Source organism: Rhinichthys klamathensis, unplaced genomic scaffold (assembly GCF_029890125.1).
Source record: "Rhinichthys klamathensis goyatoka isolate OS25496 unplaced genomic scaffold, OSU_Roscu_1.1 h1tg000001l_1, whole genome shotgun sequence".
Lineage (NCBI taxonomy): Eukaryota > Metazoa > Chordata > Actinopteri > Cypriniformes > Leuciscidae > Rhinichthys > Rhinichthys klamathensis.
In genome coordinates this window covers 4,185,158-4,201,159 of record NW_026606555.1, presented here as the reverse complement: position 1 = coordinate 4,201,159, position 16,002 = coordinate 4,185,158, and the positions used below count along the sequence as shown (strand labels likewise).

The following is a 16,002-nucleotide window of genomic DNA, read 5'->3' as shown; positions in this document are numbered from 1 at the left end:
GTCTTCACACAGACACACACTCACGAAGCATGCGACGGAGCTAACAGTAGATTTGTACACTGATCTCTGCACTATTTGCAAATTCCTTATTTATTTATGTAAATAACAGTATTGATGCAGTTCCTGGAACCAGAACAGTGTGTTGTGTGTGTGTGTGTGTGTGTGTGTGTGTGTGTGTGTGTGTGTGCATCAACAGGAAAGAAAAATGAGATCACTGAGATCATTTAATATATTGTATCTTTAATATGACATATTTGATATGTGCCTACTCTTGCTTGACAAAAGATTACAAAAACATCTGAAACTGGTGAGCAATAAAAAAAATTCCCCTGATGGAGTCTTGCTCTCTTTGGGGGGGGGGGGAGGGGGGGATTTTGTTGCAGTGAGAAGGAGAGGGTAGATTTCTATCACATGACTCCAGGAGTCGTGGCAGGACTCCTGGCATAGGAACACTCAGCATTGGCAGGTCACCTTCCCCTATAAACACACTCAAACAAACCCTTTCGCAGCACTTCTGCCACACTCTGCTGCCGCAAAATGACGTCTTCTACATTCTCCAGCAAAGACTTTCCATTGTTTTGTATAATAAGCTAATTATGTTGGCGATATGAGTCCAAAAGCTCCGGTTACATGTTTGCTCCTTTTTGTAGTGAATCATTCCTTATGAAGACTTTAGTTTTGTGTAATAAAAAGTTAGTTATTTAGTTTTTATTTTTTTACTCTATTGAAGGGCTGTGTCCATAAATCCCTAAATAGCGTCTTTATGTGTCTTTATGATTGAGATGCATGAGAACAAAACAAATAATTTTTTACATAAACTTAGAAGGGGTTGAGCGATTCAAGATACAATACAAATTTTTGATACAATAAATACAACAAAATGTGCAAGTGTGCGAATTTGAGCACAAAAATGCATTTTGAAGCAATGTTTTAAAAGCACAACAAAGCCACAATGTTTACACTCTTCAGGAAATTTATTTGAATAATTATTTTCCTTATTTGACTCTCAACATTGCAAAAGTTGACCAAACTTTTTTCCGGCAATCCATGTTCTCACTGTTATATGGTAGGGGGCACTATTATGCATCTACTATTAAGCATAACACAGTCGAAGAAGAAGCAAGCGTTTGAAGCATTGCTTACGCGTGTAAAATAATGCAATCATCAAACAACATACAAATCAAAACATTACCAATGAAATGTCAACCCAGGACGAGCTACAGGACTGTGCAAGTTTTGGGGGCGTTGATGGACTCGATCTACTCCATCTATGTTTTGGTCTGGATGAAGTGTTTGACCAAAAGATGATTTTCTCAGCTTTTTGTTCATAATATTGCTTTTCTTAATGAAACTTACCCACATTCAAGTGTTGATATAAAATGAATGCATGGAACTAAAATAAAATGTTTTTAGTTTAAATGCAGAGGCTCTGTTCATTATTTTGATATATTGCATGTTCAGATATGCATACAAGGAAATATTCTGGGGGCCATAAATGTTTTTTAAAATGATCAAAAATGCTGGCGCTGGCTGGCGACTATTTTTCTAAAACGCTGGCGGGAAAAGAGTTTATAAACATCACAATGATCATCATTGTGGTGAGCCTGTGTATGTGTTTGTAAGTGAGCACATACCTCAAAATCGTTGGCCTTATTGTAGTGCATGTTAAGCACTTTGTAGAGCGCCGAATCACAGCTCACTCTGATGTCATCCGCTGCCACCACACCGTCATTTATGGCCTGCCGGGCAAACTTCTCAATCTGGATGTAGTAGAACTCTCTGAAGTTGCTGAACCACTTTATCAGCTGAGATGTGATGCACCTGTTAAACTAAGACACACATAATGTTAAATATTAATGAGTTACATTAGGTTTTAAAGAATCTCTATCAGTCTGCACTCACCTTCACATCTGAGAAGTACATCTTGAGCATGCTGGAGCTTGGGTACCTGCTGTAGAAGAACATCAGTTTGGCCTTCTTCAGGTGACTTGGGGACAAGCCCTCCTGGATGTGAGACCAGCAGTGAAGGAAAATAAGCCCAATGCTAAGGCACAAGATTTGCTTGACATTATAGTCTCATCACTCAAGGTGTCGGCTCGTCACGTTCAATAAAACATAAAAAAAACCACACCAACATATTTTACATCAGAAACTCATTTTACAGGCAAAGCGAGCAACGTCTTTCCCTATGCCCTGATCCCAAACCTCCAGATGTCAAAGAGATAAATATAGTATTTGCATATCACCTTCAAATGTGTTTGTAACCTTCATTTTACCAGGGACTGAACACAAATATAGCGGTAAGGGCTTTGGGAGGATCTTTTGGGCATGGCATAGGATTGTTTTCCATAGGTGACAATAATCTGACCCGACACTCTTAAAAATAAATGAAGATTACGGTTACACTTTATTTTACAGTACGTGTACTTTTTTTGTATATACTGTTATTGTAATTGCTATAATAAGTACATTGTGTGTACAGGCTTATGTACTCAGTATTGAAATTTGTTAAATTTCAGAGGCTGAGCGAGTAATTACATTTCAGTTCAATTTTAATTAATAATAAGATGAGACAAATATAAGGGAATAATGCGCACTAACTCAAAACATGTTTTAAGACGTAAATAGTAACTAAAATTAAGTTCAAATCAAAGTTTTTATGAAATGAAAATTTCCGATGCTTGATGTTATTAAATGTATAATAAATCTACAAAGGTCTACCATGTTAGATGTTTGCAGGGAAACAAGCAGTCTGGCTAACTGTCTGATCTTTTTGCCAACACTGCACATTTTCCTCTATACTTTCAGCATCCATCAATAATCAAGATAAGAACACATTGAAAGTTCAAACTGCACTGCGTGTGACACTCCTGGCGTTGTCCTGCACTGACCTCTGCCAGACAACAAAATTGCTGACAGGGCAAATTCTCCAGACAAAGAGGGCCGAGCTGCCTCCTTTAAGGCCTCTCTGAGCTCTGACATCAGCACACAGCATTTTGTGTGACTGTTAAACAAAAAAACTCAACCTCTGCCAATATAACAGTGGACGAACAGAGGAGCTTTCATCTGCTAAAAAAGCCAATAACAAGCCATGTTGTTTAAATGTATGTTTATCTGAATCAGAACTTAATATAACAATATCTCCAATCCACCAAATTCATCTGTATAATGGGGCAAACTACATTTCAAAGTCACAGTTTGAGCCTGCAATATTATTTTGTACATGCCCCAGACCTCTGTTTTGAATCAAAAGCATCGTGAGCTACCATGTTGTGGTCACCATTGTGCTGAAGAGTAGCGCTGTCAATTGCGATTTTCACTTTGACGTAACTAAATGTATATTGTATAAAATCATAATTTCTCATTGAAACAAAATTTGCCGATCATCAGAGCAGGTGCGCATGTGTTGAATGTGTCCATCCTGAGCTTTATTGGAAATTGTGTGATGGGTCAACGTAACTTAATTAAGTTAAAACAGCATTCCCTTTATTAAGGCCTGATTGCAGTATAGGTTATAAAAACAATTTGAATTTGTAGGTAGAATCAGGTAGAAATTCCTCCTTAAAGGAAAATCTGTACATGTTCACTTTTTACAGTGTATATAAATAAATGCTGTTGAATGCTAATTCTGATTCTAAGACATTCTAAGGTGTGCAATTATTTTCCAGTAAACGCACAGCTATGAAGTGGTTCCAAATCTGTCAACCTTACAGATCCATATCACTTTGCCAAGTTACTTATTTCAAAGACTCTTGCTGCCAGAACCAAAACCACAATGACATCAACCAAGGCAAACTATTTCCATTTTTTAGACGAAATTACTTATGTAAAGCACAATAAATCTTTCTCTTGCTCTCTCTCGCACACTTGCACTCACACAGTCATTCTGCCCTACAACTTTATCAATAATTTCTACACAGCAAAATCCCCAGAGTTAAATTAACTCTGCTCAGAGAACATTTGGTTCCTCACTACAGAGAGTTAAAATAACTCAGAATAAGATTGAAAGTTAATGAGATACTTAAGTGATTAAATAAGTTATGATTGGGCATTAAAGTGATGAACACCTGCTGTCAACAAGCAGAATCACTGAGGGAAAGAGAAACGACAAGAACAGAAAAAGAGAAACACAAGAACTACAACTGACTTCCAGCCACAGCCTTAGATGAAATCAAATGAAGACAAAAGACATTAAATCTCTCAACATCTCAGCAGAGGAGGATTAAACAACTTCACAAACAGCATTAGCAGCTTCACTTATTAGCAGCTAATAAGCATTAGCAGCTTCACTAACAAGATTGACTTTATTTGACTTTTTTTTTTAATTTACATTTATGTGTTTTTCAGTAAAGGGAAAGATGTTAGTAGGTTATGTTCAATGTTTAATGTTCAGGTGGATATTTAGAGGAGTTTCTGTTATTGAATGTTGTGGTCACCATTGTGCTGAATAGTAGCGCTGCTGCTTAGGCTGTGGACACTCAGTTAACCATGTTGTTGGTACTACTTACACCTATTTATTGCTATTTGTTCAATTAATGTATTGATCGTGTTGATAAATAACAATACTTGTTGGAAATTTAAGTCTTAGAAATCCATAAAAAAAAATGTTGTTTGACTACTGTAATGATCAAAATGTTAGTGTTAATTAATGTGACCTAAACCAACTAAATTGTATAGACCAAATAAAATGGTTTATTTTGAACTTACTAAATTAAATTGTGTGTAAAGATGTTTTCAATTAAATTGAAATAATTGAAAGGTTAATTATTTTTTGGGTATATTTACATCAAGGTGGAAAAAAGACTTAGCCTACATCATATAAAACAAAAAATATTATATCAAACGTATTAAGTAATTTGACCTAGCTGGAGAAATCAGGTATCTACTCTACTGACAGTTATTCTTCAGTAAAACTCTACGGTAAACCTTGTTTTTCTTTTTCAGGTTGGTTGAATTTACTTATAATCAGTAATCTTAAATCATTTATTTAATTTCAACAAAACCAGTTATTGTAGATAACCCACATGAAGTACATTGAAAACAATTTTTTGTCAGTTCTACTTAGTGTAAACTCCATGACCATAAACCAAATTCAACTGCATTGTCCCATTTGGACACAATCCAATCCCAAAGTTCTACATCCAAATCTGAAGCCATTCTTTCTATTGTTCAATAAAACAAAATATCCATAAAAAGAAAAGTACATTCACTTCTATTCTACTTGGCTACTGATTAACATTAACATGGATGACATCAGGCAAAAAGCATAGTAATTTCAGAGATGGAGTGAGTAAGAACATTTCAATTGTTTAAGACGTACATATTAACTAAAGTCAATTGTTATGTCATGTTGACTTTAAGACCTAATATGTTGAGTTCAAAACTAACTGCTTTAAAATTGGCTTGAACTAGAAAGGCATTTGGGGCAGAAGTTCCTTTACACTATAATGAAAAACTATGGTTACACTTGTAAACGAGAGAAGCATGAGAAAAAGTGAATTGTACAATCTAAAACACCAAAAAAATAGCTTTCACTACTATGAAAAGGATATTGTACTCTCTGAGAGTGGCGAGATGTCTGACAGTGGATTGAGTTCCCTACATTCAGACTTGACGAGTGACAGCCCTTCACCAGTGCTTTCTGAGAAACCTGGTGAGCAGGAACGGTCATGCATCAGATGGTGACTGGAAGTCATTCTTTTCCGTAAGCTGGTGGTCTCCCTTGACAGATCCATCAAATCAGGAGATTCTTTACTAGAGTATCCTGTTGATGAAGCACCAAGAGTGCTCTGAAAGGAGTAACCCATGAGAGGAAGCGGAAATGGATGACGGAATGATGGGGAGATGAAGCCTGTGTTTCCAGAAAGAGAAGAAGTGTGTAGGGAGGGATGTGGGTGGCCACTTTGTGCTCCAAGATCTGTGGACTGGTGGTGTTCAGATACAGACTTTTGTACCACCAGTGGTAGTGCCTCCATCTGGTCATTGGCACTAGGAAGAGGGACTCCAACAAAGGAGTCAAATGGCCTGGGAAAGATAACATCACCAAAACACTGCAGCATCTGATTAGCAGTGTGGAAGTTTGGGTTGTCCCCATTAAAAGCAAAGCGGTCCTGGGTTGCTGGAAGTGATGGGAATACTTGTAACCGTGGCCGTGGAGGTTTTGAAAAAACATTCACCACGGTGTCTATCACTTGAGACATGGCAGAGTTCAGCTCCTGCTTCAGGGTTTCTGCCAGATGCTTGCCTACTTCGTGCATAGACATCAAACCTTTGCTCCTCAAAGAACTCTCCCGTTTGGCCATCTCTCCATCTAGCAATACTTGTTCACTGAGCAGGACCCTCGCCTCATCTAGAACGCATTCCGGATCTGAAGCCGCTATCAAATTATTAGTTTGATCAGCCACGTAACTTTGGTGTTCAGCGATACCGCCATGACCAAGCATTCCATCAGATTGTGCACTGTCTTCTGAGAGATTCCCTCCATCTGCTTCAGAATCTGTGCTGTCATAGATCTGGAAGAACTTCTCCTGAAGCTGTCTCAGCTGTTTCTGCAGGTCTTCCAACTGTAGTTTCAACTGCCTGCGTTCTTCAACCTTCTGCTCGGTATGTGTGGAAACCAGCTGCTGAAGGCTCTGCTGCTGCTGCTGAGGTAATTTTTGTTTCCTCTTGTTCTCACGATAGCCTTCTCGTGGGCTAAAGGACTGAGCAGGAACCTCGGTTTCTCCCTCTCCATCCCGCTCACAATCTTTTCCACTGGGGATAGAGGGTGTCATCGCATTTGGTGAGTGGTTCATTCCACGAATTATGTTCTCGACGCGTGCACGCTTGGCCTGAAGGTGCTCTTCATTTAGCCGCTCCGAGTCAAAATGGGTCCCTACGATTTGTCCAAATGGTGAGAGACACTCTTTAGCACTCTCCTGGGATGAGCTGCTGCAAGTGTCCTCCTGTGGTGGTTCAGGTTCTGCTTTCCTGGGGAACATTGGCTCCCTGCCTCCTGTTCCTCTCGTTGCCTTGTTGCTGTTCAGTAGCTTGGTGATGATAGTGGCACCAGAAAAGGGTATCATGTTGTCTTCATATGAGCTGGCCCTTTTAAGCAGTTTGCGGAGAACATTTGACTTAGCCTCACCTGAGTCCCGATGCTTGAGATGAGCCCCTTGGCACTCAACCACATCCTGCTTCCTACTGTGATGGGAGTTCATGGCATCAAAGTTGACAGTAGATTTGGCTGCACGAGTGACAGTGATGACAGCAGAAGCTGTATGTGTTGATGTGGCTGCTGAGCTAATCCTCTTCACCCCAATGTCCACTCGTCTTCTCTTGGTCTGTAGATTTAGATGGAACTCTGTGTCATGGGCTGGCGTTTGTGGAGCTGCTGTTGACCCATTTCCCACAAGCCTGAACTATCAAACCATTATCACGGTCACCTACTGACAGAAAAACAGAACAAGTGAGGCAAACAATAAGGTTTTTGTACTGGAATCATAAAACTAGAATATTCTCAAATCTTTGTGCAATAAAGTGTCCACATGTTAAAAAATCTAAAACAAATATTTGCAAAAATATAATATGGCTCATTATATTTAATATAAATGCTATTAGGAAGGGGAGAGAAATTAGGAGTTAGCATTACAGGCCAGTACAGTATAGTTTTTTTCCTCTTCATCCTCTTTCTGTAATTTGTTTAGCCAGAGAAAATGTGACTTCAATCTTTCTATTTGGCCACCTTTTTTTCTTCCACTTCTGCAGTTATCTTTCTCTAGTTGCATTCACTCATTTCCCAAAGTCGTCTTGAATGTTCAATTGTCAATACAACTGAAAGATTTTAACATTAAAAAAAAAATGAAATAAAAAATTGATTGATGCTCAATAATAAATAATAAAATGCAAATAATAATTAATGTTTCTTGAGCAGCAAATCAGCAAAAAATATAAATTATAATTATTCCTGAAAGATCATGTGGCACTGGAGTAATGATGCTGAAAATTCAGCTTTGATCACAGGAATAAATTACATTTTAAAATATTCAAATAGAAAAGAGATACTTTTACAATTTAAAATAATTCACAATATTACTGTTTTTGCTGTATTTTGGATCAAATAAATTAAGCCTTAGTGAGCAGAAGAGACTTCTTTTAAAACATTATAAAATCTTACCATTCTAATAATTTTGGCCACCACTGCATGTATGTGTATATATATATATATATTTATTTATTTATTTTTTGTCATGTGAAATAATGATCTTCTAAAATGTTGTTGACAATATCTTGCAATTGCCCGAGTCACACACAGACTTCAGCATGCAAAACAAAATAATGGTAACAATAACATTTTATTTATTATTTATTCTATTTAATATTTTATTGTTTTTATTCTATATTATATTAGTTATAGTTACTAGAACTCTTGTGTAAGCGAACTATACTAAATAAACATTTGTCAGTAAAACATACTATTCCTTTTTCACTTTACATATTTTTTCAAGGCAATCGGTTTGTATGCTTTTTTTTTTAAAGTAAACTAACTAATTAGATTTTATAGTGTACCTGTACAATCCCCACTAACATATATATATATATATATATATATATATACACTCACCGGCCACTTTATTAGGTACACCTGTCCAACTGCTCGTTAACACTTAATTTCTAAGCAGCCAATCACATGGCGGCAACTCAGTGCATTTAGGCATGTAGACATGGTCAAGACAATCTCCTGCAGTTCAAACCGAGCATCAGTATGGGGAAGAAAGTTGATTTGAGTGACTTTGAACGTGGCATGATTGTTGGTGCCAGAAGGGCTGGTCTGAGTATTTCAGAAACTGCTAATCTACTGGGATTTTCACGCACAACCATCTCTAGGGTTTACAGAGAATGGTCCGAAAAAGAAAAAACATCCAGTGAGCGGCAGTTCTGTGGGCGGAAATGCCTTGTTGATGCCAGAGGTCAGAGGAGAATGGCCAGACTGGTTCGAGCTGATAGAAGGGCAACAGTGACTGAAATAACCACTCGTTACAACCGAGGTATGCAGCAAAGCATTTGTGAAGCCACAACACGCACAACCTTGAGGCGGATGGGCTACAACAGCAGAAGACTCCACCGGGTACCACTCATCTCCACTACAAATAGGAAAAAGAGGCTACAATTTGCAAGAGCTCACCAAAATTGAACAGTTGAAGACTGGAAAAATGTTGCCTGGTCTGATGAGTCTCGATTTCTGTTGAGACATTCAGATGTTAGAGTCAGAATTTGGCGTAAACAGAATGAGAACATGGAACCATAATGCCTTGTTACCACTGTGCAGGCTGGTGGTGGTGGTGTAATGGTGTGGGGGATGTTTTCCTGGCACACTTTAGGCCCCTTAGTGCCAATTGGGCATCGTTTAAATGCCACGGCCTACCTGAGCATTGTTTCTGACCATGTCCATCCCTTTATGGCCACCATGTACCCATCCTCTGATGGCTACTTCCACCATGTCACAAAGCTCTAATCATTTCAAATTGGTTTCTTGAACATGACAATGAGTTCACTGTACTAAAATGGCCTCCACAGTCACCAGATCTCAACCCAATAGAGCATCTTTGGGATGTGGTGGAACGGGAGATTCGCATCATGGATGTGCAGCCGACAAATCTGCGGCAACTGTGTGATGCCATCATGTCAATATGGACCAAACTCCCTGAGGAATGCTTCCAGCACCTTGTTGAATCTATGCCACAAAGAATTGAGGCAGTTCTGAAGGCAAAAGGGGGTCCAACCCGTTACTAGCATGGGGTACCTAATAAAGTGGCCGGTGAGTGTATGTCAAGTCTTCCCTATATTGTTAAAAACTGTAGAAAGGGAAGCATTTTCCCAGAATGACAGTGAAACAAAATACAATTAACCATAAAAAAATTGCCCAACTTCATGTGAGGCTTCGTGCATTCAATAAATAAATGGAAAAATCTAAAAATAGGCAAAAATAAAAGGCAGCTGCTCAACCAATTTAACGAAAAAAAAAAACTAAATCAGTTTCAAACTGCAGAAGAAAAGTGTAACACTCACTCTACAAACTGCAGAAGAAAAGTGTAACACTCACCATACAAACAAAGACTTGACTTTATTTCATTGACTTTATTTCTGACAATATGGCCAACTTCAAGACATTCACCACTCATCTTAAGATCTTTCTTTTTCTTACTTCTGAAGTTTATACATCTTAAAACTGATTTTAACTCATTGCCAATATCTTAGAAACATGCTCTTTTATTCATAGGGGTTTCATACACTTTTGAAAAACTTGTATACCGTTTTTTTTTTTTTTTTTTTTTTTACGAAACTAACAATTGTCCAAATAACCATACATTAAAAGTAATAACATTTAAAAATAAGTAATTTTTAAAACTATTTCTTAAATATTTAATATGTGTGAGTTTAAACAGCTTTATCATTTAAAAAAAAAAAAAATCTAAGAAATAATAATGATGAAATATTATGCCAAAAGGGTGTCCTCTTAAGAATGAACTTCTAAAATATTTGTTCCTTCATGATGCCACCAGGACAGTTGTATAACATTTTTTACTTAAAAACATGCTCATAGCCTAAGGGAATTCAAGTGCAGACTGCTTTTAAAGCATTTTTCAATAAATTAATACATGAGGGATTTTATCTATTAAAAATTATCTTCACTTTATTGACCTATCAATGTTTATTTGTGTGAGTTAATGTTACACCATTGTCACATTATCAATTCGTATCAAAACAGATCAATTCGTCTTAAATAGCCTATACACCGCAGCTTTCCAAATGAGCAAAACTACAACCATATCAAAATCAAACGTTTCTGATGAAACATCAAATTGCTCTCTCTAAATTCCGCAGAAGAGGACAACGAGAAAAACTATAGGCTACTAAAGCTCTGGTCAAATAGCCACGACCATTGCGCTTAAGGTGACCGTTTACGTTTCCAAACTCTAAAAAAACCTGAAATATAATTTAGCCTACAATGTTCAGCATCCCAAACTCGAAATGTCTTTAAAATAAACAGAGCTTGTGAAAAAGAAAACAACAATCGCGTAAAAATCCAAAAGAAAAATCAGTTTAAAAGTAGAAGTGAGAGAAGAGAGTGTGTGTTTTCAGAGGAATCTGCTCAACAAAAATGTGAACGTCAGTAGATTGCAACTAATTCATTGTCATCCAGGACAAAAAGGTCACTTACCTTGCAAATGACTGGAGAAAAAGCTGCAGTGGTTTGTGAGATGACTAACAGAATATGATATCAGATCTTCTAGGGCGAGGCGGCATATGGTTGAAGCAGAACATGAGCGTTGAGTTGTGCGCGCTCTCCTCCAGCTGTAAACGCGCTTAAACACACAGATGAAGGAAACAGAGACTGCGCGTCATTCAATCAGTGTGATGTAACGCCGAACCTACCAATCAGAGCAATGAACCCAGCGGGATATTCCAATCGTGCATTCAATTGACTAAATAAGTAATTTCACCTGAAATAACTAACTTTTAAAAATGAGTTGAATCTAGTAGAATATAAGTAGGCCTATAACTTAAAAAAGTTTAAAATTGCCTAACATATTTCAATGAGTTAAAGATGAGTTTATGACTTATAAAGATCATATGGGACAAAACAGTTTATCAGAGCAGCCCGTTAGGGCATGGGAACCTGCTCCCCTCTCAAGTTCCTCTATTTGTCGACAGCATGGTGTGTTCATGAATAAAATAATTAATCTAAAATCTTTCTCTGGTGAAAGACACAAATATGAGGGATGATAACATTTTACAGTACATTACAGTACACAGTACATAATCAAAAAACAACTTTGAATTGATTTTTAGGAAAAAAAGTGCACACCTTTGAAATTAAACTCCGTTCAGTGTTCAGGCTACACTATAACGGGCAATCATTTGTCCTTGCTTATCTTTTATCTGTATCTTTGTTTCTTCATGTTGTTTTGCTAGCGATGTGGAATTATTCCATATCATGCAAATTAACTATTTAAAAAACAATTGAGTACCAGGTTCAAAAGGATTATACAGAACAATAAGATCAAGATCTGACAAATCCAAGTTAAGTTATGTTATGAAAAGCTATCATCAGACAGAATAACTGAGGACAAATATTATTTCAAATATAGATCATTAGGTCATGATTGTGATGAACAAGCAGCTGGTAATCATGCCAGTTTTGCCCAAGGGAGGCTGGCAGTCTATCACTATCACTTTTCTCATGACACGAGACAACACTAGCATTAAATGAGAAAAGACTGCGTGATAGAGAAAAACAGAGAGTCTGATGTGCAGCACACTTAATGGCCAACTAGCAAACACAACTGGAGTGCAATGACATACAGGCCACTAATCTGAGATGGTCATCTTAGCATTGATTAGTCAGGATTATAGTGACCCTGTCAAAGCACAGTCATGTGATTCTATCTATCTATCTATCTATCTATCTATCTATCTATCTATCTATCTATCTATCTATCTATCTATCTATCTATCTATCTATCTATCTGTCTATTTGTCTGTCTGTCTATCTATCTATCTATCTCCACTTCGTGTTGGGGTTCTCATCACCCTGTCGGGGGTTTATTATATAACAACTGGCTACATGTATATTATCCCTTACATATTGAATAATACATAAGGAATTGCCACTTTTCATAAATTGAAATATATATTTACAATTCTGTATATTTACACTGTAAAACGTGTGAATCCATGGCTCTATATAAGTTCAGTGATTCTGGTCAAATGATTGTGATATAATGATAATGTTAAAACACAATCAAATAATTTTTTTCTCTTTGTTCATCTGACAGGTATAACTCAAGTACAGCAGCCAAACAAAATCTAAAGTTAATGATTTAAGGGTCAAGAGCCCAACTAAAGCAAACACTGATCTCCATAATGATAACATACCAATTATGATTTTCTCCTTCAGGGATTCTGCTTGTTAACATCGTCTTCAATAATGGTTAATCATCACTCAATTAATTACTATCTACAGAGAAATAACAGAGCAGAGAAACACTGATGTTATGCTGCATGTTGCTTTATTTATATATAGTATATATTATATTATGTATAGTCGCAGTAAATCATACGTGTAGTGAACTGCAAGAAATTAACTTTTTACAGTGAATGTTTTTGTTTGTAAAAATTCAGGAAATATATGTGAAATAACTGTTTCTGTTAAAACATTCAATGAAGATTTCTGTAAAAGTTTGCACTTTATTCAAATTAGGATATTTTACATTCATTTTACGTTTTTTTTTGTATGGCAGCCGCTGCTGACATTCACTTGACCTTTTTTTATGGGGTTTTTTTTTGTTACAGTGAAGGTGTTTGATCATAATATTTCAGGAAATGGCTGTGAAATAACAGTGTTTTTCTGTAAAACATTTAAGGAAAATGTCTGTAAAAGTTTATTTGACTTTATTTTACACTGTAAAAAAAAATCCTAATTTCACAGAAAATAACTGTGATTTTTTGACGATCATTTTCTTTCAATTTAAATTGTACTCAAAACACTGTAAAATTACAAATAATATCTGTAAAATAAAAATGCAGCTGATATTTTAGGTATTGTGACATTAATGACAAATTCCAGTCATTCACATTTTTATTACAGAAAATTGATTGTATTTTTCATACAATATTTTTCTATTTTCTTAAATTACATAAAAATGTATGTAAAATTACAAATATAATCTGTAATTAAACGGTAACAAAACAGTTAAATGATTACATGACTGGCAGCCCAAAAAAACTGTAACATTTAAGTAAAACATCATCAATTAAATAAACTGAAAAACACTGTTATTTACAGGTATTTCCTGCATTATTATGATCAAATACCTTCATTGTAAAAAAATCATAAAAAAATGGTCAAATGACTGGCAGCTATGGCTGCAAAACAAAAACCATAAAATTAAAGTAAAATATTCAAATTTAAATAAACTGAAAAAACACTGTTATTTCACAGGTATTTCCTTCATTATAATGATCAAATACCTTCATTGTAAAAAAATCGTTAAAAAAAGGGTCAAATGATTGGCAGCAAAGGCTGCCAAACAAAAACCATTAAATTAAAGTAAAATGTGTTAATTTAAATAAAGTGCAAAAAACTTTAACAGAAATTTGATGTCACCGTAATTGAGATCAGTGTTTGCTTTAGTTGGGCTCTTGACCTTTAATTTTATACCATTAGTTTTTTTCTGGCTGATTTAACTGTGTATTCGATATACATTAGTTATAGCAATTAAAGCAGGAGAAAGTATCAACTGATGTTGGTCATTTATTGGTATGTTATAATCATCATATGGTGACCTGATTCACTGATATGACAGTAAAATACTTAAGTGTATCTGTTGAGATTACGTTATAAATAGACGTGCTTAAGTTTTAAATAAATTCTATGATTGTCATACTTTTCCCCATGAACCTTGATATGTTGAAATAAGATTACTCCAATCTGAAATTTATGAAAAATATCTATTATAAAGAAAATGTTTGAGCTGGTTTATTTTTTTATGAGTATGACATCAATAATCAACATATGAATCTCAACAATGGTGACAATCAACAAAGCCTTTATGTGACTTTATAGTAGTTGATCATCATTGTAGTGATTCATACGCTGATTCTTGATGTATGTGTGAGTAGGGCTGCACGATTAATCGCACGATATTGTTATGCGCATCTAATCAGTAAAGCCGGTTCCTTGATTAGTAGTAAATCACCTTCACCTGCTTTCAGATGGAGCGGCATTTACTACAAAGAGCCGTAGTTCACTGACAAGCTGAGCCAAATCGCGTTAAAATCGAGGACATATCGCCAACGATATTTAATGCGATATGGCTCAGCTTGTCAGTTAACTACGGCTCTTTGTACACAGCAAAAACTCACTGTTAAATGAACACACCTGGGAGTGTATATGAGTCCACACTCAAGAGTGTTAAAGTTAATGAGATATTTAAGTGATTAATTGAGTGATGATTGAGCATTATTGAAGACACCTAAAGCAGAATCACTGAAGGAGAAAACCGGAATTTCAGGTCACCATTATGGAGATGAGTGTTTGCTTTAGTTGGGCTCTTGACCCTTATATTATTAACTTTAGATTTTGTTCGGCTGTTGTATCCGAGTTATACCTGCCAGATGAACAAAGAAAAAAAAAGATCTAATGGTGTTGGTTGTATTATGACATTCATCATTTGAACTAATTATTTGTGATTTATGATGTTGGTTACAGCATAACTGAGATTCTGCATAAATATCCAGAATTTGAGATATAATATAAAGGATTCCTTAAAAGTTGTTAAAAAAACCCCTTTCTTTTAGGCACACACAGATATCAAGATTCAGTCAATGCATCTCAACAATGGTGACGAGCACAATATTCAATTAGGAAAAGTAAATTACATAGACAATTCAGATCATAATTTATTCATACCGCAATGCATGATGGGAGCCATTAATGAGTTGTGATTGGTGGCAACAAGGATTTTTATTGTCACCACGGTTGAGATTCACAGGCTGATTATTGATGTCTGTGTTTCTAAATTAATGCATTTGAAAATTATTTGATCAGAACAATTTTTATTAAAAGTTTGGATTATAAGAAAAATACAATTATCATATGCTGTAGAACCACTAAACTGTTGCTTTCAAGTTAAACCAGATCATCTGAATGAGTTTCATTTTTCAGATCATAGCATGATTATGTCAAAACATAACCAATACTATCAGATCACACTTGTCTTTGTTCATTTGACTTTGATAAATCAATAACAGCAGACAAACAAAATTTAAACTTTAAGTATAAGGATCAAGAGCGCAACTAAAGCAAACACTGATCGCCATAACGGTGGCTTACAATTTTAAATTTTCTCCTTCAGTGATTCTGCTTGTTAACATCAGGTGTCTTCAATAATGCTCAATGATCACTAAATTAATCACTTAATTATCTCATTAACTTTAACACTCTTGAGTGTTAATTTA

General features: G+C 35.9%; 1 protein-coding gene across 1 annotated transcript in view; it reads right to left on the bottom strand.

The window, feature by feature from the left end:
* Positions 1 to 10,200, bottom strand: part of LOC130088675 (prospero homeobox protein 1-like) — a 33,924-nt gene extending 23,724 nt beyond the window's left edge. Inside the window, exons 1-4 of the mRNA XM_056255616.1 lie at positions 10,184 to 10,200; positions 5,553 to 7,395; positions 1,903 to 2,010; positions 1,635 to 1,829 (exon numbers count right to left, since the gene is read on the bottom strand). Coding sequence (XP_056111591.1) covers positions 1,635 to 1,829; positions 1,903 to 2,010; positions 5,553 to 7,395; positions 10,184 to 10,200 — 2,163 coding nt within the window. The remainder of the gene's footprint in view (positions 1 to 1,634; positions 1,830 to 1,902; positions 2,011 to 5,552; positions 7,396 to 10,183) is intronic.
* Between the last annotated feature and the right edge of the window lie 5,802 nt (positions 10,201 to 16,002).